At 39.9% G+C, this 27,582-nt stretch overlaps 2 protein-coding genes and 1 long non-coding RNA gene across 4 annotated transcripts; all 3 read left to right on the top strand.

The window, feature by feature from the left end:
- Positions 1-1,387: 1,387 nt before the first annotated feature.
- On the top strand, positions 1,388-2,655 carry LOC307152045. Its single transcript, XR_013819960.1, has 4 exons — positions 1,388-1,482; positions 1,548-1,741; positions 1,861-2,062; positions 2,240-2,655. It is a non-coding gene; the product is annotated as an uncharacterized lncRNA (long non-coding RNA).
- A 3,669-nt stretch (positions 2,656-6,324) lies between these two features.
- On the top strand, positions 6,325-7,952 carry LOC307152044 (fish-egg lectin-like). The gene is made up of 6 exons (XM_079860438.1): positions 6,325-6,417; positions 6,515-6,576; positions 6,737-6,964; positions 7,085-7,296; positions 7,494-7,618; positions 7,720-7,952. The coding sequence occupies exons 2-6, from the start codon at positions 6,519-6,521 to the stop codon at positions 7,862-7,864; spliced, it is 768 nt and encodes a 255-aa protein (XP_079716564.1). The 5' UTR covers positions 6,325-6,417; positions 6,515-6,518; the 3' UTR covers positions 7,865-7,952.
- A 10,564-nt stretch (positions 7,953-18,516) lies between these two features.
- On the top strand, positions 18,517-26,954 carry LOC307152043 (eosinophil peroxidase-like; the record flags this gene model as incomplete). Of its 2 annotated transcripts, XM_079860436.1 has the most annotated exons (14): positions 18,517-18,574; positions 21,726-21,819; positions 21,911-22,086; positions 22,188-22,320; positions 22,406-22,535; positions 22,636-22,842; positions 22,936-23,293; positions 23,440-23,600; positions 23,700-23,958; positions 24,047-24,217; positions 24,370-24,607; positions 24,872-25,068; positions 26,245-26,298; positions 26,509-26,954. In XM_079860436.1, 14 exons carry the CDS (start codon positions 18,517-18,519, stop codon positions 26,952-26,954), a joined length of 2,682 nt encoding a protein of 893 aa, XP_079716562.1. The 2 variants fall into 2 exon arrangements, with proteins under 2 accessions (XP_079716562.1, XP_079716563.1); XM_079860437.1 differs by lacking the exons at positions 26,245-26,298; positions 26,509-26,954 and adding an exon at positions 25,274-25,311.
- Positions 26,955-27,582: the final 628 nt, after the last annotated feature.

Raw genomic sequence — 27,582 nt, 5'->3', positions numbered from 1 at the left:
CAATCGCTCTGGCACGCAGCGCCACTTTGATAGCACTTAGCTTAGCCCAGTTCATTCATTAGGATCCAAACAGAGATGAAGTTAGAAGTGACCAAACACCTCCACGTTTTCCCTCGACTCGGCGCAGTAATATCAGGGGAGAGGATTTTTCAGGAGTGATGATATTACTGCGCCGAGTCGAAGTGCTCCCAAGTGCTATTCCACCATACATTATAGTTATCCTTTTTACCCCCTTCTTTTTTTGTGACACCATACTTGGTCGTGTAACTACCCGTGTAACTGTATTTAAATAGGGAAAACGTGGAGGTGTTTGGTCGCTTCTAACTTCATCTCTGTTTGGATCCTAATGAATGAACTGGGCTAAGCTAAGTGCTATCAAAGTGGCGCCGCGTGCCAGAGCGATAGAGTGTACACACTGAGACGAGAGAGGTATGTATCAACTCGTCTTAGTTAAGGGAATAACATAGTTTAATATGAAAAAACGGTGGAGTGTTCCTTTAAAGAATGTTGTGGTCAATTGTGTCAAATGCAGCACTAAGATCGAGTAACACTAATAGAGAGATACAACCACAATCGGATGATAAGAGCAAGTCATTTGTGACTCTTATGAGAGCTGTCTCAGTACTATGGTACTGTACAGTCTAAATCCTGATTGAACATCCTTGCAGATATCATTTCTTTCTAAAAAGGAAAATAGTTGTGAAGACACTGCCTTTTCTAGTATCTTTAACAGAAAAGGTAGATTCGAGATCAGCCTGTAATTGACTAATTCTGTAGGATCAAGTTGCGTTTTTTTAACAAGCAGTTTAATCATAGCCAGCTTAAAGGTTTTTGGTACGTATCCTAGAGACAAAGATGAATTAATGATATTAAGAAGAGGATCTATGACCTCTGGAAGCATCTCTTTCAGTAGCTTAGTCGGTATAGGGTCTAACATACATGTTGTTGATTTAGATGATATAACAAGTTCTTCCTCTCCTATAGCAATATAGCTTAGGGCTTAGGGAGACTACAATGCACTGCCTGATGCGATACTGTAGTAGACGGTTGCATATGGCTCGTTTCCACTGAGCAGTACGGTACGGTACAGTACGGTATGATTCGGGTCTGTTAACCATGATCTGGCTAGCGTTTCCACTGCCAACAGTACCCTTACTTGATAAGCGTGGTGTTTCGATCGACGTCATTTTCGCGCGAAGAAGAACATAGTAAACTACAATGGATGACATACAGCAGATCTTGTTCTTGCTCCTCGACATGTTTGTCACAAGAAGACAAGCGCCGACATTAGGCTTTTCTCAATATCAAGTACGCAAATGTGGCAGGTCTAATGAAATATATCCTGCCTGCAGGTGGCTGATTGATTCATTTGAGCTCGTCCTATCAGTGAGCTGTAGTAGCGCATATAAATAAGCTGGTTAGAGTGTATGGTGCCATGAGGCACCGCCCCTTCCCGTGTCGTCATTTTCTGTTGTCATTCAGGTATGTTGGGTGTTGTGAGCTGGCCGATCAATGGCATACTGTAGCTAACATTAGCTTATTTCCAGGGCGACATGCAAGCTTTCACGGCTGGCATTCGGCTGAGGTTGTACCCTTGATGGTCAAAGTATGGTTGTTTATACTTCATGCCCGGAATGCTTAGTTATTGCCGACGCGCACGCTGTCCACCTGATAGATGGGATGAGCCCACATGCATGTTGTCTGCCTGACTGAGTTGGTCCCCAGAGATCGCGCTTAAAAGGTATGTAGTTTTAAATTTGCGCCTAGGTTAAATGGCAATCTGTTGAGAGAAACAGTTTTTATTAATGGTTAGCAGTTAAATCACAGAGTTTGTCTGATTGTTTATTTGTAAATTTATAGATGTAGTACGGACCAATGGGTCGCATCTGCACCACCGATTAGTTTCCGTGCGGTTGACTGCGTGGGACTACTTCTGGAGGCGCTGTTGCTTTGCTGCTTTATGGCTTTGCTGCGTTACTCCTTTTGCGGTTGCTTTGCTCCGCTGTGGACAAAGGACTGAAAACACTGTCCTTTGTGTCTATTTTAGTGTGTGTGCCTCCATGTGAGCCCTTTATTTCGGGGGGGAAATTTCCTTTTCATTTGTATTGGCTTTTATTTTGTATTTTGACTCAGAATTTTGTAATATGTTTAACGTGAAACTGTGAATATCTCTACTCCAATTTCTGTCTCTTGGAGTGACAATTCTGAGTGTGTCTCAACAGTGACATTTCTGTTCCAGGAGCTGAGTGCACAAAGCAGGGGCGGATTGCTGGTGGTGGTCTCCCTCACGAGTGTTGTGTGCTGAGTGGTGTGAGTGTGTGTACTGGTGTGAGTGTATATGCACAGGTGTACGGAAAAGGTGACTTGTCGTGGAGGCCTTATGTGCCCTTATCCACTGCTCTGCCTCGGCTCCTGTCCCGCTGACTCAGGTCGCTCCATGTGTGTTTGTTGAACCACAAAATTGTCTACATTGAGTGTTGTTGATGTTTGTGCATTTTTATATTGATTATATCTTTAATAAAACAAATTTATATATTTTTGTTCCCACGTCTCCTGCCGCCTTACTGTGGACGAACCTGTGTTTCCTTAAGTAAACTATATTTTATTTTCCCTGGCAAGATTCCAGGGTGGCGTAGTCGCTAGCAGAGATCATTTATGCTTAAAATCATTCCATCCCATCCTCGTGCCGCTACACAAAGTTTGTACTTGCCATGTGCGACTCCTGCATGCAAATGGTAGGCTACAGCGTGTTCTTAAAAGCGTCACTCAGCTTGCTCTGCTACTCCGGTTATCTCTGTTACTATATGTACATTTTAAGCAACAATAAAACGAAATATGTTATAAAACACCACTCTGCCACTTTTCGATTTCATTTAAATAAATTAAACATTATAGGGACACAAATGTGGTTCATGCACAACGCATATTGATTATTCACTGCACGTTATACGTTATTCTATTTATAACAAAACGAAATTTAAAACACAACCCTAACGTTACCTCTTTTCGTTTAAATAAAAAAAAATTACACATATTCCAGGCAATATATGCATTTGTACAAATGTTGCAATAAATATCAGTGATAATCTTGTAATAAAAAAATGACAAGAAACCATATTTCTCTTTGTAAAATTTCAGTTTTATCAATAATAGCCAATATAAAAGTTTAAGTAAAAGGTACAAGAAGCTATACAATAAGAAATAAAGCAAACAATTCAGTCAAATATCCAAATGCAGCGCTCTAGTCTAACATTACAACAGTAAAGTTAAATACAAATAGCCTATAATATGAAACTAAACTTAGCCCTCAGCCAAAACGATTGACAGGGAACGAATTATATATTCACGAGACCAAAGATCGCCCGTTAGGTCTACACAAGACAAACGTCAGAAGAACTAGCCGAGGAAAAACTCATCCAGCCGGGAAACATGAGCGCCGAGCGCCCGCTGATCGCATGGATCTCACAACCGGGGAAAAAAATCATCTTTATAAATAAACCACAGATTTGAGCTTTAAACAACTACATTCTCGCCTGAAAAACTCTTAAAATTACATTTCGTGACACAGTAACAGTATTATATTAAACTGTATTAAAAAATGGCGCTTCTTATGTTGTCATTTCCCTTGTAGCACGCGCAAGTGACGATTCTCTGTCAACCAATCAACGTCCTGCAGTGAGTCTAGCTCCACCTTTTAGTACCATACCACTGTGCTAGGTACCCCAATGGAAGGGTACCTAAAAAGTGGTACGGTACGGTTCGGCATTTTGGTACCATTCACAACTTTTGATAGTGGAAACGCAAATAAATGCGTACCGCTCAGTGGAAAAGAGCCAATAGTAATCATTTTCTCCCTGATATTATCAATTTTATTAGTGAAGAAGTTCATAAAGTCATTACTGCTGTGCTGCTTGGAAACGTCTGGGCTTGAAGCTTTATTTTTCGTTAGTTTAGCCACCGTTTCAAATAAAAACCTAGGGTTTTGTTTATTTTCTTTTAATAGGTTTGAAAAATAAGCAGATCTAGCAGCTTTTAAGGCCTCTCTGTATGCAATCGAGCTCTCTTTCCATGAAATGTGAAATACCTCTAGTTTTGTTTTCTTCCAGTTTCGCTCCATTTTTCTGGCTGCTCTCTTAAGGGGCTGAGTGTGCTCATTGTACCACGGCGTTGGACTATTTTCTTTAATCTTCTTTAAGTGCAAAGGAGCAACTGTGTCTAAAGTGCTGGAAAAGAGAGAGTTAAAAGTTTGTCGCAATATCGAGTTCTTCTAAGCTATCTGGGATGCTGAGATGATGAAACTGATCAGGAAGATCATTAATAAAGCAATCTTTAGTGGTAGAAGTGATAGGTCTAAAATATTTGTAACACAGAGTCGGCTTTGCAGCCTTGGCTAAATGAAGTTTACACAAGACTAGATAATGATCTGAGATGTCATCGCTCTGCTGCTGAATTTCAACGGCATCAACATTGATTCCGTGTGATAATATTAGATCTAGAGTGTGATTACGACAATGAGTAGGTCCTGACATGTGTTGTCTAACTCCAATAGAGTTAAGGTTGTCTTTAAATGCCAATTCCAATGAATCTTTTTCTTTTCTTTTTCTACATGTATATTAAAATCAGCAACAATTAGGGCTTTATCTGCAACCAGTACTAACTCTGATAGAAAGTCAGCAAATTCTTTGATAAAGTCTGTATGGTGTCCAGGTGGCCTGTATACAGTAGCCAGCACAAGTCTCAAACGTGATTTATCATTTACACTATATATTGTTACATTAAGCACCAACACTTCAAAAGAATTTTATTTACTTCTTAGTAATTCTGAAAATATTACTATAAATTACAGCAACACCTCCCCCTTTGCCTTTCAGACGAGGTTCATGTTTATAACCATAATCTTGGGGGGTGGACTCATTTAAAGTAATTTAATCATTTGGTTTTAGCCAGGTTTCTGTCAAACACAGAACATCTAAGTTATTGTCTGCAATCATATCATTAACAATAAGTGCTTTTGAAGTAAGGGATTGAATGTTCAGCAACCCAAGCTTTATCATTTGCTCATTTGTATTATATTTGTTTTTTATTTGTTGAACATCAATTACATTTTTACCCTAGATGGGTTTGGATGTTTTTTGTATGTCCTAATTCGGGGAACAGACAGTCTCTATATGATGATATCTAGGTGAAAGAGTCTCTATGTGATGGGATTTATCTGACCTTAGTGACGTTAGACAGCTAGCAGACGGTCGGTTGGTTTAGCCAGTCTGTCTGCTTCCTGAGAGAACAAAAGAAATTTACATTTGAACTCACTCTCGTGAAGGTAGCATCACCATTCGAGACACCATTCGAAGTCTCACCTCAGAATCATCTTAATCTACATGTCTTTCCCACTTCCCCCTCTCTTTCATGCTGAGATCACCTGAAATTCACCCAAAAATCGATATGGTTTGATGTGAATAATTATCATACAGTATTATACATGTTTGTTATCATTTGAAATATCTCAGTGCGACTGGGACAAATGTCTCATTCCCAAAGTAGTAAACCAAAAGGTACTGTAATAAGTTATTAAGAGTTTTAGGGATAACTTGTACACAAAAGAGGGTGTGTCTTCCAGGCAAATGGCGTTCTGTTCCCAAAATGTGTAAACTCTGAATGCAAATTGCCATTGTTAGCAGATGTTTCCATGTGAAAGAAGTTTCTGTCTATATAATGAAATGCAGCAAAAGGCTCAGGGCGATTCATGCATTTCCTAATGTCAAGGTTCGCAACTTCTCTCTTTATTCCAGAGCATTTGATGTTTTGTATCTATTATCTTTGAAGTGATTATGAAATTGGCATTATACATTTACCTGACATAAATTGTAAACATTTGATTTTTATTCTAATGGACTGTGACATTATTTTCAGGAAAGAGTGAAAAAGAATAGTCAAACATTCGCTCACATTTAATGATGAACATATATCATTAAAACCTTTTCATTTATGGAGTCAGATGAAATAACGAGTTAATGCATATGAGAAAATGTATTTCATTTAATCAAAATACTTTGCCACGAGGAAAGACAGTAACACGCAAAAACCTTCACCCGCTGACCAGATGCCTCCACTGGGCCGATTGAGCCGAGTTTACACGTCCAAACAAGAACCTACAAGAGATTGAATTAAGCTGGGGGTATAAATACACTGGGCAAACAAAGGAACTAAACTAGCTGCAGGTGACGGCAATATGTAACTATAGAAACAAACAGCATAATCAGGCAACATATCAGCCCCCAGTCTAATCAGGCAACATATTTCGGCTATTTAAATGACCCCTCAACTGCATTTGTCAACATTGGATGCAAATTTCTAGTACTTGTATCACAGAAGAAAAGAATCCACACTGATTGCTGAATTCTGATCTATCAAGAGAAGGTTGTCTTCATTTAATTGATGTTAATTTAATATTCATAATGTTTTATCTTTACTCATATTGAACTCACTTATATAAATGATTTATGGTTATGAACAGAGCAATGAAGGTTTTTCAGAGCGTCCTGCTACTCGTCAGCTGCCAGTTCCTTCCCACTCTGGGTAAGCTACTAATGTGATTTGGTAACATCAATATATTATAAATCCATTTAAAAAAAAAAGAACTTTTTTTTTTTTTTTTTTTTTGCTGGTGTTTAATATAACAGTATGTAATTCATTTGTGAAAGTGTCTATTTACTCATTTTGCTCCATGTTTTCACAGCTTTAATCTGTAGAGTGATGAATGGCACACTGAAGCAGATAGACGCTGGATCTGGTTCAGTGGTTGGAGTGAATGATCAAAATGAAGCGTTTGCCCTAAATGATAATGTCTTCATAAAGCTTGGCACGTCTCTAAAGCACCTCAGTGTTGGTCCTGCTGGTCAGCTCGGGGTGAATACAGCTGACAAGATCTTCAAGTTGCAGGGTGGCAGCTTTGTGCAGATTCCAGGTGAAAAGAGAAATTACAGAAATCAATACATGTTTAATCGGTCATTAATTTGTTTTAAGACATTATCTTATTGTTGTTCTCAAATTAATCTCTCATCCAACCTGTTGATTGTACTGTTAGGCCTTCTCAAACAGGTGGATGCTGGAGGTGATCAGATCATTTCAGGTGTCAATGTGAATGATGACATCTTCTGCTTAAATATGGATGCTAACAACAAATCACCATCCAGCACTATTCCTTGGGTTTCAATTAATGGAAAGCTGAAGTATTTCAGCTGTGGCCCGTACAGCTGTTGGGGAGTGAACAGCGCTGACCAAATCTACATCTTGAAGGTGATGTCATAATGTTAAATACAAGGGCATGAGTTCAAGTTTAGATACACCAGGTTTTTAACAAACTAGACCTCACACACGTTTGATTTTTCTGACATAACTAAAGAAATAAAGAAACTGGTGTGGAAGCGGCAAACGCCGTTAATTCATGTGACTTTATTATGGTTGACTGGTTTGTCTCTTTGGGTCTGGTGCAGGATGTGTCTAGTAATGCCTGTTCCGGGTCCGGCTTTGTGAATATTCCTGGACTTCTGTCCATGATTGAAGTAGCAACTGATGGCAGTGTCTTTGGTGTCAACTCTCAAGGGAACTTATGGCAAAGGTGAACAGAACCTTCATCATATTAAATGTTGTATGAACAAAAGTGATTTAACTTTCTGATATAACTCAAATGCTACATTAAAGAAATGATGATTTTTGCAGAACTGGTGTCACTCAATCCAACCCCGCTGGCACAGACTGGATCCCGATGGTTGCCTGTCCCAATAACCACAAGCATGTGAGCTTTGACCTGGGATTACTGTGGGTCGTCTGTGTTGACGGCTCCATCCGTAGATGTACTTTATAGTCTGTTAAGAGTCACTACAGCAACCGGAGCTCAATCATTAACAGAAACCTCAAAGTAATCAGTCATTAACAAATCTAAAAGTTTGGTTCATCTCTTGAGTCAATAAACATTATGATATCATCTTATCAATGTTTCTTTTGTGTATCATTTTGTTCAGTGGTTCACCAACTGCATTTTATGTCTGATTAGAAAACATGTTTTTGTCTAATTTTATCACACTTTTTAAAAGTTGCACGAAGTTATTAGTGAAGGATCTAAGGATTCACTTGAGCAACTTGTGTTTGTGCAGCTTCAACAGAGCAAACATTCATCTGTTTAACTTCATTTGTTGTTTCTATATCTGTCTCATTAATTTCTATATACATACACTAATGTAGCAATTTGTATATTAATGGCTGTAACACAGTTCGTTGTTGTGGGAACCGACGAACATTTTTAAAGACTTTTAATAATAAAATGAACAAATACATAAAAGCAGCTGCACCTCACGGATGATTGCTGCCACATATAATAAAACTAACATAAAAGGCCTGGCTTCTCTTGTCCTTCACTGTCATTGCTCTTCCTTTTATGCTTCTGCTCCTCTGTGAGAGATACAAGACTGGTGCGTCGCTCATCAGTAATCCCGCCACCGGCCTTGTGCTGTTTTCTCTCTCATTGCTCGACACAATGGCTTTATAATTTTAAATTTTTCATTAAGATTAAACAAATATCAAATATTTAAGGCAGGGGAAGCGCAGGAAGCAGGTGATGAAGTAAAAATATTTCTTAATTCTCATTTGTACACAATCAGCAAATGTTATTAGACTATACCAAATCAAAAGCAGTGGAAGATTACGGCTTCACAACATCATTCTCTGGTGTTAAAAACCTTATTTCACATGTACAGAGTTACCAAATTAACTTTTTTAACAAAAATGTTAAATTACAACATTTTTAAAAAAAAATGTTTAACAAATTAACATACCAAAGAATTAACATTTGCAAAATTCTGAAATTTAAAATAAGTTTTTCAAAAAAGCTGTTTGATTTCTAAATTGACCCTCTAAATGACTGACCCTAACTAAACAAATGCAGCTGTTTGAAAGCTTGATAATGTTAAGATTGATTTGAAATGGTCCCCTCACAGATCCATCAGCAGACTGAATCACAGAGATGACATTATCACTCTGATGCAGTCATTCCAGCACCAATTTTTAAACTGTCATGGCACGGGTGCTCTGTAGTTGATTCTGAAGTGGCACAGAATGATCGATTTACAAGAGACTTTAATGAAACTAAATGAGAATATACAGGAGTAACTCTTCACATAATGTTGACCCCAAACTTAGAAAACTTTCTTATTTGAAAACTAATAATTTACATAATTTGCCTGATCTTAATCTTCATTGTGTGATTCTTGCATCTGTTGGTGACACAGGGGGCCCAGCAGAACCCCATAATTCTCTGTATTATTTTGGTATTTAAATGACTTCTTAATCTTTTAAGAAGCACGCTATAATGAACTGGCATTCATTATAGCGTGTGTCCCATTAAGACGTGCACTTCACAGTTCTGATCGTCGTGCATCGGGTATAGCAAGAGATGGCGCAGGCAAATTAGGATACCAAAAGAGTCAAGAAAAGCACGAAAAAGAGAAGAGAGCAAGACGGGGAAGACAGCTAGTCACCCAGTTTGGTGATTTAGAAAGGTGATTTATGTTCCCAGTTTTGTGCTGATTCTGAAGCTTCCCCAAAGCCCCCAAACTAATTCTATCAATACTCATCCCGATGTTGATCCACTGGAAGTTTAACAATATTTACAATTAGGCTACAGTACTGTGTGTTTTTCCTTGCAATTGAGCAATAGTAATTGAGCACTGAGTTTCAAAAAAGACGGAAAATCACTAAGCAACAATCAAACTAGTGATGTAGCTATATTCAGGCTTTCTGAAGCCTGGAACCACTTTCTGTGAGAAATTGATCTAAAATTACTATGTAGTAGGCTTCTAGTTATATACATCCGCTTTAATTGTCCCGGTAGAGTTTATGAAATAAGCATTGTAATTATGTCCGATTCGTAAATTAATGATTTGAGTCGGTAAATTTGAATGAATAGGAGAAACTCCTATTGATAAAATTCCTTCTTGAATAGAACTGAATTGGTTCTTGAGTTCAAATCACTGATTAAATTATCCTGTCGCTGTTTTAGCTAATTTTCACGTCTATTTCTGGAGCTGCTGCGTGTTAAACATATTATTCATTTGGTGATAATAATAATAATAATAATAAAATTTGAGCTTTTGAATCAAATCTACAAGATGCGGTTCCAGATTTTCAGTGAAGTGCATAGCCTTGTGCATATTTTGCACTGCAAGTGGAGAGAGAGCCTTCTTTAAAGAACTACCTCAGATCAACAGTGTCTCAGGAAAGACTAAATGGTCTAGCCATGCTGTCTATTGAATACGATTTAGCAAGATAGCTTAATTTCAAAGATCTTATCAAAGATTTTGCTTTTAGAAAAACACAGCACTTGGCACTTGGGGAATAAGAATTTGCAAGTCGACAGCTTATTTTATAAGACTGCTTATAAGATATCCAAATGGAGTTTAAATAGTGTCTGTGTATGAGACAGTACAATGGTGTTGTACTGTATACAGTATGTAATTATTTGTATAGTTATAAAAGCATAATTTCAGTTAATTTAATACAACTATTTAAATTGAATTTAAACTTAATGAATATGCATTAATTGCTATGATTATAGATAATGATTGTTGTTACATGTGGCAAAAAGATAAGATATTTGGGGTTTGGGGCCTTGGGGCACGGATTACAAATTAGCCAGGGGGCCCAGAAACCGTAGCGGTGCCCCTGCATGCACAGATAGACTCCAAGTGGTGTTCAAGCATCTGCCCTTTTGGCCTCTGATTAGATAAGTGCCCTTTTTGCAAGACTTATTTTAGCTTTTTTTGTTTTTGTTTAAATTTGGCCCTTGGCACCAACTGACAAATAAGCGTGTGCCCAACAACTTATTCTTATAATTCTGTGAGACCACACAAGTCCCTCATACACTCCGAAATCCCTTGTGACAGCCACCACAGCGCTCTGCGGAGCAGCATCCATGTCTTCCGGACCTGGTGACAGCGAGATAATGATCATGTTTGTCCTAAACTTCGGCACTGATTCGGAAACCGCTGTGAAATTCTTATAGGTCTTATAGGTGTGTGAAAGAGCTGCAGCTGGTGATGATGAATGAGATCAGCTGGATCGCCGATCTGCTGGAATTGAGCGGTAACGCCCACTCACACACACCCACACACACAAAACAACAGTTACACGAGACAAGAAGGATTTTTTGATGAACCGTGACAAAAGCGGCTCAAGTCCTACACCCGTAACACAATGGGCCAAGGCCGTTTAAGCAGCCTAGCTCTGCTGGCCATTGAGAGGACACTGGTCAAGTCACTGGAAAAGACGCCTAGTTGGTACGACAGGGTCACAGACCATTTTCTTGAAAAGGAACGTAGGACAGAATTTACTTTTAAATAAATGGACAATTTTATGATGTAGGCCGAAAATGAGCTTCCCCTCTTTGACAGGCCAGTAGCCGGCACTGAGCTGTGGCCATGATGATCAGCGCTGTATCATCTGGAGCTGACTCAGGCATGGCGGCCATCTTGTTCGAGAACTCTGGAAGGGCGGCCTCGACGGGAAAAAGCTCAGGCTCGGCAGGCATGACGTGAAGAAACTATGGTTTGGCAGGCATGACGTGAAGAAGCTCAGGCTCCGCAGGCATGATGTGACGAGGCTCTGGGCTGGCGGCAGACATGATGTGAAGAAGCTCAGGCTCTGCAGACATGATGTGAAGAAGCTCAGGCTCGGCAGACATGACGTGAAGAAGCTCAGGCTCTGCAGGCATGACGAGACGAGGCTCTGGGCTGGCGGCAGACATGATGTGAAGAAGCTCAGGCTCTGCAGGCATGATGTGACGAGGCTCTGGGCTGGCGGCAGACATGATGTGAAGAAGCTCAGGCTCGGCAGTCATGACGTGAAGAAGCTCAGGCTCGGCAGACATGATGTGAAGAAGCTCAGGCTCGGCAGACATGACGTGAAGAAGCTCAGGCTCGGCAGACATGACGTGAAGAAGCTCAGGCTCGGCAGACATGATGTGAAGAAGCTCAGGCTTGGCAGACATGCCATGAAGAAGCTCAGGCTCGGCAGACATGACGTGAAGAAGCTCAGGCTCGGCAGACATGACGTGAAGAAGCTCAGGCTCGGCAGACATGCCATGAAGAAGCTCAGGCTCGGCAGACATGACGTGAAGAAGCTCAGGCTCGGCAGACATGCCATGAAGAAGCTCAGGCTCGGCAGACATGCCATGAAGAAGCTCAGGCTCGGCAGACATGACGTGAAGAAGCTCAGGCTCGGCAGACATGACGTGAAGAAGCTCAGGCTCTGCAGGCATGACGTGATGAGGCTCTGGGCTGTGGGCAGTCATGACGTGAAGATGCTCAGGCTCGGCAGTCATGATGTGAAGAAGCTCAGGCTCGGCAGACATGCCATGAAGAAGCTCAGGCTCGGCAGACATGCCATGAAGAAGCTCAGGCTCGGCAGACATGACGTGAAGAAGCTCAGGCTCGGCAGACATGCCATGAAGAAGCTCAGGCTCGGCTGACATGACGTGAAGAAGCTCAGGCTCGGCAGACATGCCATGAAGAAGCTCAGGCTCGGCAGACATGACGTGAAGAAGCTCAGGCTCGGCAGACATGCCATGAAGAAGCTCAGGCTCGGCAGACATGCCATGAAGAAGCTCAGGCTCGGCAGACATGACGTGAAGAAGCTCAGGCTCGGCAGACATGACGTGAAGAAGCTCAGGCTCTGCAGGCATGACGTGATGAGGCTCTGGGCTGTGGGCAGTCATGACGTGAAGATGCTCAGGCTCGGCAGTCATGACGTGAAGAAGCTCAGGCTCGGCAGACATGATGTGAAGAAGCTCAGGCTTGGCAGGCATGATGTGATGAGGCTCTGGGCTGTGGGCAGTCATGACGTGAAGATGCTCAGGCTCGGCAGACATGATGTGAAGAAGCTCAGGCTCTGCAGGCATGACGTGACGAGGCTCTGGGCTGGCGGCAGGCATGACGTGAAGAGACTCAGACTTGGCAGGTATTTTCACTGGACATGGTGGTGAACTTGGTGGGCTAAGCTCCACGGCCACCGGAGCTTGGTGCATACTGCCCCCTCCCAAAAAATGTCTAAGGTTAAGGTCCTCCTCAAACTCCCCGACAGTGAAGGACCGTTACACCATGTCTCCTGACATATTGCGCATCTTATGATCGGGCAAAATACTCCGATGGATGTGGGAGATCAGGCTCTGATGAGACAAGAATAGAAAGACAAACTGACAACCACATTCAACCAAGATCCATACACTGTTGGAACGCATAATAAAAGGAACACGACATTTGTGATTAAATTCTTCAGTGAGAATGTAAATGACAGTCCAGTTGAACGGGAATACCAAGAGAACCAGTCAAATAAGTAACAGAGAAAACTGGGCAAATAATTTCTGACAAAATACCTAACCAGAGTAAAACACTAGGTGGTGTGGTGGCTCCATAAATGAGACCACAGAGACAAATCAGACTGCCTGAGAGATTTAAAAGACTTTATTATTGAGTGATCCTGTTGAGGAAATAGTATGCACTGAGATGGTATGCATACATATTCTCACTGTGCTCACATTACATTTACATTTAAGGTACATTTAAAAGATGTTTAAAATCATTATGCTGTCAGGTTAAAATGGAAATGTTAGAGGAATTTTAACACTGGGGGAAGAAAGTTAATGTTCTGTGGTTATCACTTGTGTGTTGGTGGCACTTTGATATGTCATATTAATTAAAAGCAGCCACAAGTAACCATCATACATTTAAACTCTTCCAATATAGTCTAAAAAGCAGGAAGTTGTTTAAGACAATGTCCATTGGTGAAATTGACTTTGAAGCAGATCAAATATAAGATAGTTTTATTTTGTTTTGCACTTTTGCCACTATATATAATTCCCATACTTCCAATGAATATTTCGGTTACACTTTATTTCGATAGTCCACTTCAGACATTCTACTCACTTTAAGTAACTTGTTAACTGCATGTTAACTAACTCTCATTAGAGTAAGTAAAGCTTTATTTATATAGCACCTTTTAAAAACGTGCTTACAAAGTGATTTACAATGGCGAAATAACACATACATACACACACAGAAATAAGGATAATAAAATGACCAAAAATAAAATCACATAATATAAATAAGATAATAAAATACAACAGTGAAATAAATCAAGGAAAGACCCTAGTGAGTTAGCATTCGTGCAGCTGCATTCTGAACTCTTTGTAAGTGTTTAATAGAGTTTTTTGGTAGACCAGCAAAAATACTATTGCAGTAGTCAAATCTAGACGTAACAAATGCATGATCAAGTTTTTCACTGTCTGAAGGGAAAGAATGTCACATACTTTGGAGATGTTTCTGAGGTGATAATATGCTGTTTTAGTAACATTGCTAATATGTTTTTTTTAAAACTGAGGTCACTGTCAAACATGATTCCTAAGTTCTTGGCCTGATTACTGGCTTTTAGTGATAGAGAGTCTATATGTGGAGCAATAGATGTTCTCTGTGCAAGTACCGATACCGATACATGCCGATAGCAAGTACCTCTGTCTTATCTTTGTTTAGATGTTGAAAGTTTTGTGATATCCACAGTTGTATGCTCTCTATACAGTACAGTAGGCTGGAAATTGAATTGTGGGCATCTGGAGCAAGTGAAAGATAGAGTTGAGTGTCTGAAATAAAATATTGTACTGATTAATTACACCAGCAAAAGGAAGCATGTATAGGTTAAATAATAGTGGACCCAAACTTGAGACTTGAGGAAGAACACAAGAGATGATGTAATGCCTGGAGTTGGAGATGCCCATTGTGACAAAGTATTCCCTGTTGCTTAAGTAGGATCTGAACCAGTCTAACATAGCACCTGTGAGAGGATGGAGAGATGGCAGGGCTCGAAATTGGAATCGGATTACGTAATCCAGATTACATGCAATCAGTTACTACCCAGCTCTGAATATTTTAACAAGCAAAACCATTCTATGACTGCAGAGCTAAACTCTCCAGCGGCCCTCCAGGACTGACATTGCATATCCCTGATCTATAAGACCACATTTTTAGTGTTTCTATTATATAGTGTTTATATTTTTTAAAACAATATCTAATATCTAAATCAAAAATCTAATATCAACTTGCAAAAAGTAATATTTCATAAAAAGTACAATATTTGTCTCTGATATGAAGTGAACTTTTTACAGAGTAAATGTATTTGTTACATTCCACCACTGGTTATTTGGAAAATGAAACTAACAACATTTATTGTCAATATTAACAAATTGTTGCTAACTAGAGCTCCGTCCCAGGAGTTGTTCAATGGGACAGTCTGTTCTCACCAACTGTGATAGCTGATGTTGATGAGCGGCAGTAACGTTTGTACTGGACTTTTTAAAGTTATATTCAACTGCCTAAAATCAAAACAGGGTCGAAAACCTTTCTAAAAATTTTCACTTTTATGTACATAATAAAGAGAAAACCTTTTTTTTCATTTGTATCAGTAGAGACATAAGATTATTCAAGTTAATTGAAACTCAATGCTTACATTTAAAAGTGTAATCTTCCAATTTCTCTAAAATAAAACTGTTGTCACCGGCTCAAAATGAATTCTGTGGTAGGCAAGGCCACGAAGGGTCCATCTATCCTTCATTTCACGGGAAACGAAGGCCACATTTGTAGGCTGCATTTGAAGGTGCCTTGGAATTTGGACAGCCTTCGTTGTGCTCTGGTGACACAATCTGCTATACCGCCCCTACAGTATTTAACAAATCTCGGTCCGTCCTTAGAAGGACGCGGCATTCCAAGGATGCAGCCCCTGAATTGGGACACAACTACTGTATCAGCTCACAGCAGGCACATACTGTGCAGTAATTATAACGTTTTGTAGAAAAATTAAAACCACAACAATTATGTGTATTCGCACAAATGCTCCCAAATATATTTTGAGGTCTCACGGATTAAATTTCGGGAGCATATGCGACCAAAATGGGTCATATGCGACTAAAACGAGCCTTGGATGACATGAGCTCCATGAAGGTTGTGGCAGAATCAGCAATGAGATAACGCTTATTGACAGTTTTCTTATCACTCACAGTTTTGGAACATACTGAAATCTCAAAAAAAGACACAATAATGGTCAGATATGGCAACATCTACAATATCTGGCTGGCTGAGGGTTAAGCCACATGATTAAGACATATTCAAAGTCAGGTAAATCCTAGAAAGCAGTTCTCCAAGATCATCAAGAAAGCCTTTTTTATAGGAGGATGATAGAGAACTAATAAAATAACAGAATGTTCACTCTTCAGATGTTCTTCTATTGAAATGATTCAAAATCCACCAGAAAAATATGCTGACAGCATATCAGAACAGGCAGACAACTCTACCACCCTTCTTATTAAGTCTAGGGACACTGAAATATCTCAAATCTGGTGGAGATGTTTCATTTAGGACAAAGTTATGACTACTGTCGAGTATGTTTCTGTAAGGAAGATGATGTCTAGATTGCTGATTAGAAATTTCATTAGAGCCTGCATACTGAGTATTAGTAGACTGTTGGGTTGGTAGGTGTTTTTTAGGGGTATTTCTTTCTGCGTTACAAATATTATTAAATTATCACAGAAATAATAGGATAAAAGTTTCCAGTTCGCATATAAATACTGATGTCTACGATCAAAATAGGACAAACACCTTTTGAAAGTTTACTTTACAAAAATGATTTTACCGATTATATTGTTTCGGTGACTATCATTCATTCAAGAGATTCATTCAAAAATACTGATTCATCCAGTCATGAAACAAGAGAGTCATTGAATCATTCAAACATAGTTAATTCAAATCAGTTTTAAATAGACTGCAGCATTTAATATTTTGTCAGAACCTCCAATAAATTACAATTTTGTTTAGTTGGCATTCAGAATCGTGGGAGAATTGAATTTTACTGAGGGGGGTTAGGAAGGTGAGATAGTAAAAATTAAGATTGTTATGGCTGTCTTTTTTGTCAATTCAGTTGTTTCATTTCTATAGGTTTTGTAACATTCTAAAAGCGCTTTATTCGACAGATAGGCATAAAGTTGCCAATTGTAAATATTACATACAACAGTGCAACAATAATACAACTTTATAAATATATATTTTTTTTTTCCTTTTGATACTAAAGTACTTTTAAAAGCAAGTACTTCTGTACTTTTACTAAAGTAAAAATCTGTCTTTACAACTTTCACTTGTAATGGAGTCATATTTGATCGGTGGTATCTCTACTTTCACTCAAGTAATAAAAGTTGTGTACTTTGTCCACCTCTGCGTTTTAGACCAAACATATTATGCAAGGTCAATCCCACCCTTTCTCTAAGCTTTAGACTTCTCTCTGTTCCTTAGTAAAAGTTTGTCTCAACAACTTTGTGAATAGGTTTTAAGAGGAAACTATTACCTCAGAACTTTTACTGCTATTTAGGAGAGCTCTTAGTGGTAAAATAAAGTATTTTGTGAATACAGCCCCTGTATGACTTTCTTTCTTCTGCTGAACACAAACTAAGATATTTTTAAGAACAATGGGAACCAAACAACATAGGATCCTATTAAACTGCATTGGACAAAAAACACTGAGGCATCTGGCAAAATATCTTCTTTTATGTTCCACAGAAGAAAGGCATACAGGTTTGGAATGACATGAGGGTAAGTAAATAATGACAGAACTTCCCTTTTTAGGGTGAACTATCCCTCTAAATATTTTGTGTTAGTATTAAGAAGCTAAGTACAGAAATCTTTAACTTCCTGTAATGTAGAGCAATGAAGAGTAAATATGTGTCAGACTCAAATAAATATATAATAAATCAAACTCCACCTATGGTAAATGCCCTTCAGTAAAAAGGAAGAAGGAAGTAAACCAGTTGCCCCGCCTACGACTCTCTCAGTGATGCTTAACATGAGGATGAGGGACGGTATAAAGCACGGCTGCTCCATCCAGTCAGTCCAACACACTCTGAGCCTTGAGTCCAGAACCGGAGAGCCTGAGACCTGTCACCAGGTGAGAAATGCAAAAATTCTCATTAAATTACTTAGCAATTTAATTGGAATAATAATAGTAATAAAGTACTCTATGTAAAACAACTCTATGATGCTGATTACAAATGCAAATAATTTAGAGTAAATAATTGTTACATTTAAGAGACACTTATTCTGATATAGACTTATTTTTTAAATGAATTGTTAGTATTATAATTTTTTTCTTAAAATGTAAAATAAGTAACATTTTTAAACAATAAATTTTGTTTAAAAATAGCAAATGTCTACACAGTATAAAAATAGCATTTTTTATAGAAAAAAATAGTTTAAAATAGTTTTTAATAAGTTATTTAAGTATTTTATGTTTCAAGTTAATTTCTCATATATATTTATCTTAAATGTAGAGGAATTTATCTTAAAAAATGGTTGAAATACACAAAACAGTGCAATTTTCATAAACATAATATCTATTTATGTTCACTCTCTAATTGTCGCAATTTGTGTTTCAGAGATGAATCTTTCCAATTTTCTTTTTGTGGTAGGGTGCTGTTGTGCCCTTTCAATGGGTGGTAAGTTTACCAATCATGCCATCAAAAATCAAACGGCTAATGATTAACAAGAATCAAATCCTATCAAAACACATGTGTTAAATTGTTTTTGGTGCATGAAATTCAGTCTTGTGCTCTTTAGTCATTTAAGCTATACCTGGTTTGACAACCGTCTTCTGGAGTGTCAATTTCACACACACACACACACACACACACGCACACACACACACACACATATATATATATATATATATATATATATATACAGTGCTATGCATAAGTTTAGACACCCATGCTAAAGTTGACTAAAAAGAGGAATAAAAAACCATCTTTTGGAAATTGAACTTAATGCCTTAATTAAAAAAATTAGGAAAAATCCAACCTTTAAGGACACAGATTTTCTTTGTGAATGAATAATGTATCATACAAAAATAAATGTTCTTCCTTAAAATACAGGGTGGTAAGTTTGGACACCCCTATGTTAAATTCCCATAGAGGCAGGCAGATTTTTTTTTTTAAAGGCCAGTTACTTCATGGATCCAGGATACTATGCATCCTGATAAAGTTCCCTTGGCCTTTGGAATTAAAATAGCCCCACATCATCACACACCCTTCACCATACCTAGAGATTGGCATGGTTTTATTTCAGTTAGCCTAATAGCTGGTTTGATTTGCATTGAGAGATGATCTTATGGAAAGTACTCCATGTATAGGGAAATTAATGAATATATATATATATATATATATATATATATATATATATATATATATATATATATATATATATATATATATATATTCATTAATTTCCCTATTTATCAGCCTATTGGAGTTCTCATTAATCTCCTTGGTTTCTGAGTGAGGCCAGCAGGGGGTGCACTCCCTGTGGTCTGCATGGGTCCTAATGCCCCAGTATAGTGAAAAGGACACTATACTGTAACAAGCAGTAACAGTATAGTAACCCCCCACAATCAGGGGGGTGGTGATGGCGCAGTGGATAAGACACATGCCTTTGGTGTGAGAGACCCGGGTTCGAATCCACTGTGAGACACCAATGTGTCCCTGAGCAAGACACTTAACCCCTAGTTGCTCCAGAGGCGTGCGACCTCTGACATGTATAGCAATTGTAAGTCGCTTTGGATAAAAGCGTCAGCTAAATGAATAAATGTAAATGTAAATGTAAAATGTAAGCACCATCCTTCAGATGAGACGTTAAACCGAAGTATTGACTCTTATCAATCATGGCCTCCTAATAATCCCCATCAACTGAATTGTCTCTATAACTCTCTTTCCTCTCCACCTATGGACAATGTGTGTTGAGCGCACTGGCACCGTTGTTCTGTGGCTGCCGTCCCATCATCCAAGTGGATGCTGCACACTGGTGGTGGTTGAGGAGAGACCCCTGACATGATTGTAAAGTGCTTTGGGTGTACAGTAGTACAAAGCACTATATAAATGCCTCATTCACTCATTCATTCATTGATTAGCTATTCTGTTCAGCTGAGAACCTAATTAGTCTCCTTTGTTTGCCTCACGAATTTACTCCTGTCATTGTGCGATTCATTTATCACAGCAACATTGTTACAGAAGAACGTACCAAAACAGTGTTTACTTTTGTGGCATTTTCTTTTGTTTGTTTTCTCTCCATCACCATGTACTTTCCCGCTGTCCAGTTATTGTGCCTGGAGCAGAAGGACCGCTCCCTGGAGTAACACACCAGGGATTTTTTTGGAGTTGGCATGCCTAATGCACTATCTCGACTGCTCACTCTGTGTGTTCTACTTCTCCAGTCTCAGGAAGCGGTCCCGGGCACGCCTCTCAGGGAGTGGTCCTCGTGAGGATTTTGCCTTATTCGTGGAGTGGGTGCCAGTAAACAACACCTCACCACTCACCATCTGCCCTGCGGAGGATGACAACGCCACTACCCACACTCCAGCACTGCCAGAGACCAGCCATCCTTCATCTACAAGCGATTTGACATGTGCGGCTCGGTGCGAAGGTAGTGCTAGTGGAGCTTGAAGACTGGGAGGAAAACCCCGCCCACAACCCCACAGCTGTGGAGGAGATGTTTATGGCCTCTGCTACATTTTTAGAGGAACTTAAGGACATTTTTGAGGACTTAATGGACCTTTTGGAGAACTTATTCCCAGTCCCCCAGTATCTCCAGTATTCAATGTCTTTCCAGCACCCCCTGTCTCTCCAGAATACCTGCCCAGCCTCCCTCTCCCACCTCCTCAAACAGCCTGTTCCTCAGCCCTGCCTCTGCTAGTGTCCTTCAGCCCTTCTGCTTCTCCCTCTTACAGAATCTGCCAAGTGTCTTCAGGCCACCAGCTCCACCAAGCCTAGAGGATCCCCTGGCTTTGGTTCCACCCTGACTCCTCCCTCCCTCCCACCTAAAACCATCGGCCATACGGCTCCACCGGACTCCCTCATCCAGCAGGCTCCGCCTTGGTCAGATATCGTCCTGCCTGCGCCTTCGTCAGGTTTTGCCCCCTCCCACGACTCTGCCATCATCCTCGGTCCCACCGGCTCTGCCTCTTTTCTCTGGTTAGCCGGCTCCACCTCGGACGCTCAGTGACACGGCTCCACCTCGCCCTCTCCAGTGCCATCGGTCTTGCGTAGGCTTATCTGCTCATTGGCTCCACCAGTGTCTCCATCTTCGGTGACTGCATCTTCGTCGGTCGTCCCCAGGTTGTCCCCACATTCGATCAAGTCAACTCCACCATGCCTTCTCCTGTCTTCGACTCCACTCTGGGGTGTCCCCTCCATCCTGGCTGTTAGCTATTCTGTTCAGCTGTGAACCTGATCATACTCTTTTGTTTGCCTCATGGATTTATACACTGAGTTTATGTCTGTTCTTTTGTTTGTTCTCGTTCTACCAGTAGCTGTGTACCCTTATTCTTCTGAGTTTTCCTGCAAGTTATATTAAAGCTTGTTGTAATTGTATTGTCAAGGTGTGATTCATTTATTACAGCAACATTTTTACAATTGCTCCATTTTGTAGAAAATAAACAAAGAATTGTTTTAATACCAGGTGTAAATATCTATAGACTAAGTGAAGTAAATTCATCTACCCTACAAAATAAATAAATAAATGACAGGCTTCACTAAAATTAGTCATTATTAGCCTTTCTAGGACCATATCATTATGAAATACCCTTTTCTTTTTTAGCAGAACAAGAGAGTCCCGGGAGACGTTTCATTCTGGATTCAATTGAGGAAGCAAAGAAAATAGTAAATGCTGCTTACAAGTATTCTCGTGATGAGTGAGTAAAATTTTAAGAATATTGCTCAATATTCCTGTGCCATCATCAGTCATTGATCTATTTTATTTTTTGTAAATCTCCCCTCTTCCAGGAGTTTAGCAAGGGTGCGTGGAGATGCCATCAAGCCTTCCGACAAGCTACGTCTGCTGAAACAGCCAGCTCGAAAGACACGAGAGGCTGTGAGAGCCGCAGACTACATGGGGCAAACTCTCAGACTGATCAGTGAGAAAGCCCATCATATACACAAGAGGGCCATCAATGCTACAGGTATGAGAACAAAAAACTTTGCCAAACTAGCAAAGCTCAGAAAAGATCCATCACTGACTGATGTTCCTTGTTATAAACTGTCGTTATGTGTTTTCCCCTAGATCTGCTCACTCAAGACGAGCTTAACACGATTACACGTCTGACCGGCTGTACTGCTCAAGTCCGGCCACCTTCTTGTAGGACCACACCCCACATAAACAAGTATCGAACTGCCAACAATGTCTGCAACAACGGGTCTGTCTTGCCCTCCTTATTCAGAGTAGTCTAATTCAAAGACTCAGTGTTTGTCTTGCTAAGCAACTAAATTTATCATTCCCAGGAATAACCCACTTCTTGGTGCATCCAACACCCCTTTTGCCAGCTGGTTGCCTGCTGTCTATGAGGATGACATCTCCCAGGCCAAAGGGTGGGATCCCAACAAATTGTTTAATGGTGCAGCGCTGCCCCTGGTATGATGATAATGAATAGTTCAGTGAAGTCTACTTGACAATCAACTAGGCCATCAATAAGTTAACAATGTCTGAATTCTGTCTACCTTATTGATTTCAGGCCAGACTGGTTTCCAATCTAATTCTAAGCACTGCAGATGCTGACATAGAGAGTGATCTTGACTTTACCTCCATGCTTTCCACTTTTGGGCAATGGATTGACCACGATCTGACTTTAGCGCCCACCTCACCAAGCATTAGGTCCTTTAGCAGTGGCCTCAACTGTGACGAGAGCTGTGAGCGCTCTGAACCCTGCTTCCCAATTCCAGTCAGTCAAAGATTGTCCTTCTGTCAATGATTGTCCCACTCTGGTTGTTGTATAATAGCTATAATTCATGCTATACTTTTTGTCAAAACACAGGCTCCTCTAGGAGATCAACGCCTGCTTCCTGACTCCTGTCTCTCTTTCTTCCGTTCATCACCGGTCTGTGGTTCTGGGAAAACCGCCATGATCTTTGGTAGGGTCCCTAAAGTTCGGGAACAGATAAATGCTCGTACAGCTTTCCTAGATGCTGGACAGGTTTATGGAGCAGAGGATGGGCTAGCAAAGGAACTGCGAGACCTGACTAATGATGGTGGTCTTCTACGTGTCAATGATCAATTCCAGGACAATGGACGAGAGCACCTGCCCTTCACCAATTTTCAAAGTAACGTCTGTGCCACGCGTAGGACAACCCTCAATGACACCACCCTAACAGAGGTGCCTTGCTTCATTGCAGGTCAGTAACTTTTAAATTTTTAGCAAATCTTATGCCTTCATATCCAATTATCAGGCATAGTCGTTATTGGTAAATCCAGCATTTAAAATGTATGTTATTTGCACAACTTCATGTTGCAATTGCTAATAAACTCTTGATGCGTGTAGGGGATGTTCGTATTGATGAGAACATTGGTCTTACCTCATTACACGCACTTTTCTTGAGAGAGCACAATAGATTGGCTCGTGCCCTCCATGTGCTCAATCCTACCTGGAGTAGTGAAACCCTCTATCAAGAGGCAAGAAAAATTGTAGGTGCCTACAACCAGGTAAAGACACTCAATGAAAAGTGCATTAACACAAGCACAAACAGTTACATGAGGAGTACAACATATATTCATATATTCAACCTCTCCTTTCTCTTTTAGATCTTGGTGATTAAGGACTACTTGCCGATAATTGTGGGTCCTGATGCTTATAATAGACGCCTTGGACAATATCCAGGTTACAATGAAAATGTGGACCCTACCATTGCAAACGTATTTGCCACTGCAGCTTTCCGTTTTGGCCACCTGGCCATCCAACCTATCATATTTCGTCTTGATGAAAATTACCAGAACCATCCTGAATTTCCAGGCATTCCCCTCTTCGAGGCCTTCTTCTCACCGTGGAGGGTGATATTCGAGGGTGTGTTTGTGAGGCTTGTTACAGCATACCTACAGAGACTTAAATCTGTCTTCTTTCTATCTTTATTTCTGCTTTGCTTTTTGCTTAGGGGGCATCGATCCTCTGCTGCGTGGACTGATTGGTCGGCCGGCAAAACTGAATACGCAGGACCACATGATGGTGGATGCTCTTAGAGAGAGATTGTTTGAATTTACAGTCCCCATTGCTTTTGACTTGGCTGCCCTTGATATCCAAAGAGGCCGTGACCATGCATTACCAGGTAAATATTCTGGACTCATACTCAACATGCACACCAAGTCTTAGAACCCTTTAATCTGAACCATGTGAAGCCAACTCAGCTTCATGGTGCATTACCACTGCATGTGTTTTTGAGAGAAGACTTACCGGTATCCATCTGTTGTTCCTCATAAGGCTATAATGCATGGCGTCGGTTCTGTGGACTGTCTGAACCTCAGAATGAGCAAGAATTGGCTGTGGTGATGAACAACACTGAATTGGCTCGCAGGCTGATTGAGCTTTATGGCACCCCTGAGAACATTGACATTTGGTTGGGAGGTGTTGCTGAGCCTTTTGTTCCTGGTGGTCGTGTTGGTTCTCTTTTTGCCTGCCTTATCTCTACACAGTTCCACCACATTCGCGAGGGTGACAGGTAAAGATTTCTGTGTATTTAGTCCAGTGGTGTCCAATCCCTCTCCTGGAGGACCACTATCCTCCGCCAACCCTTATTAAAAACACCTGAACCCAGTAATCAAGGTCTTCAGGAAACTTCCAGGTAAATGCACTGTGGCACGTTGGAGCTAAACTCTGCAGGACATTGGCCCTCCAGGAGCAAGATTGGACACCCCTGATTTAATCTATGAGACAAAAGTATGTGTTTGAGTGGTGTTAACGTCAGGTGTCATGTCTTGTTCAGGTTTTGGTGGGAGAACAAAGGAGTGTTTACCACCAAACAAAAAGCATCACTGGCCTCTGTGTCGCTGGCCCGCATCATCTGTGACAACACAGGAATCAGCAGAGTTCCCAGAGATCCTTTCCGCTTCACAAGTTCAGCCGATTTCGTTAACTGTGGGGATATCCCCGCCTTGGACCTCAACCCTTGGATTGAAACTGGTAAGGTGCTTATGTGCTATGTGGTCATACATAAATTGTCTTCCTCTGACTGCAAATTTCTGCCTAAGCTTCTTACTACCTTTTGCTTGTAGAGTACCTCATTTATGGTAGTATAGGCACATACCAGTTATTGTAGAAATTGTATAATCTGTTTGCATGGTCACCATGGTTTGGTTCACCTGTGATTTGGTATTTGACCTTGCAGGTGACAGTGGCATCAACATTTCAGACATTGGAAATTAGGATAAACAAGTGTTTGTTTTCTCTTAATTGCAAGAACAAAGAACGAATGTTGATGTTGTGCACATGGCAATTAATTCACTGCAAAACCTCTAGACTGGACACAGCTTGAGTAATTTCTTCTTTGCTGTACACTGGACTGGTGCATTGACATAAATTAATACATTTGGATGTCACAACTGTCAAGCAATGTTTTATGACTGCACATGAACTGCACCAAAACTTTGTAAGCTGTTTAATCCCTCTTTCTACCTTTTGTATGCTTCAAAGAATGTTGCTTGGGTTATGGTCCTCTTTTGCATTTAACAGATTTATTCTACTTTAGTGCAAACAGTTAGGCCTATAGTACCAGAGATGGGAAGTAACGAAGCACAAATGCTTTGTTAGTGTACTTAAGTAGATTTTTCTGAAATCAGTACTTTTTCTTTCTTTCACTCCTTACATTTTTAGACAAATATTTGTACTTTCTCCTTACATTTTCAAACCAGGCTCGTTACTTTAGTTTTAATCTCTATTTGGTGGCATCTCTAATAAATCATGAATTGGCTAGTCTTGACTGGCAAATGCTATGATTTGGCTCCGCACCAACGGCAAAAGGTTTCTTTTGATCAGAGTAATCAATGCGAGAGACTCCGTTCAAGTACTTGATCTGTTCAAGACTTCAAGTGCAGTTCAGTTTAATATGCTACTATGGTTTTGTCTTTTGTTTGCTTAGTTAAGCATTAAACTGCTAACAACTGTTAGCAGTAGCACCCCATTAATATCATCATGCAAAAAAATAGGGTTGTCCATGGTTTCAGAATTTGTTATTGGTGTCTAGGATGGCCTGGATGAGTGTGATTTCCCAGCCTGAAACTTCGTCTTGAGTGAAGGATGTGTGTACTTTTCTAATCTCTGTATAGTACAAACATATAACATCTATGCATTAACCCTCAGATACAGAGTCCTTCCAAGGATCTCCGGGACCCAGAGGACCTCCAGGAGAACCTGGTAAGCAGGTCATAGATCAGACTATCTAAATTAAAATATTTCTTCAACAAAGCCACCAACCTTGCTCATTGTTTTCATTTTTAAGCCAGATAACTGAACAAACCAACAGAGCCAAGATTTAAACTACCGCAAATAAAAAAAGATATTCAATATGTTATCAATATCACTTAAATATTTTTTAATGTTTTCTCTAATATTTAATTTTCCCAGGTGCACAAGGTGTAGCAGGCCCACCTGGACCTCCAGGACCCCCAGGACCCCCCATTAACACTACAGGACAACATTCTGCCTTCTTTGCTTTTGTTGGCACCAACCTTCCTGCCTCTGCTAAAGTGATTGTGTTCAGTCGGGTCCTTTACAATGGACAGAACCATTATAACAAAAAATCAGGGCTGTTCTTCTGCCAGATTCCTGGTGTATATGAATTCCAGTTCTCATGCATAGGAACTCAGACTTTGGGCACAGTGACCTTAAAGAGAAATAATGCTGTACAGCTAACTGCTGAAACAATCAACATTAATACTCGATCATTAGCTGAAGGGAAGGTGATACTGAACCTACAGATAGGAGACCGTGTGTGGATAGAGGCTTCTCGGGGTGCTAATGTTATAGGCAGTTCCAGCTATTTCTCAGGCCATATTCTCTTCCCTGTTTGAGACTATTACTTTTAATGCATTACTATTTTCCTTTTATGTAGTTGTTGTTTTTATTTATTATAAATGCAGTTGCGTACAAATGCACATATCTTACGGATAAGAATAACCAGAAAAAAAAGCCTATAAAACGCAAACTGCTACTTTTCCATTGTCTTTTAAAACACTGATTTTTTCTTACTGTGATTTCTAAAGTAGTTGTTTCTGTTGTTTTTTATTAATAAGATGACTATGACTATGTTAGCTATGCAAAATGAAGGGTTCAATTATACTTAATGTTGGAATTTTCAATTGTTTAAAAGCAAAACGATTCATAATTTAGGTACATTGATGTAACCGCTAATGCACCGCATGATGATAAATGTTATTTTTCTTGTCAGATTGCAACAAAAATATTCTGTAGTCCATTCTGTGACAGTTATTTATGTGCATGCTTTTAGCAAAGTGAAATTAATTTTTTTTTTAATAAAAATCGTATTAATTAATTATTGGGCTCGTTCTACTTTCTAAATTGTGAGTGTGAATACACAACCAAAAGGGAAAATATTAGGCACGTGCACAGATAGACTTCAAGTGGTTCTCAAACACCGGCCCTTTTGGCCTCTGATTAGATAAGTGCGCTTTTTGCAAG

The sequence above is a fragment of the Squalius cephalus genome, assembly GCF_949319135.1.
Source record: "Squalius cephalus genome assembly, chromosome: 24".
Taxonomy (NCBI): domain Eukaryota; kingdom Metazoa; phylum Chordata; class Actinopteri; order Cypriniformes; family Leuciscidae; genus Squalius; species Squalius cephalus.
The sequence above is the reverse complement of the archived record's forward strand: the minus strand, read 5'-3'. Positions and strand labels throughout refer to the sequence as shown.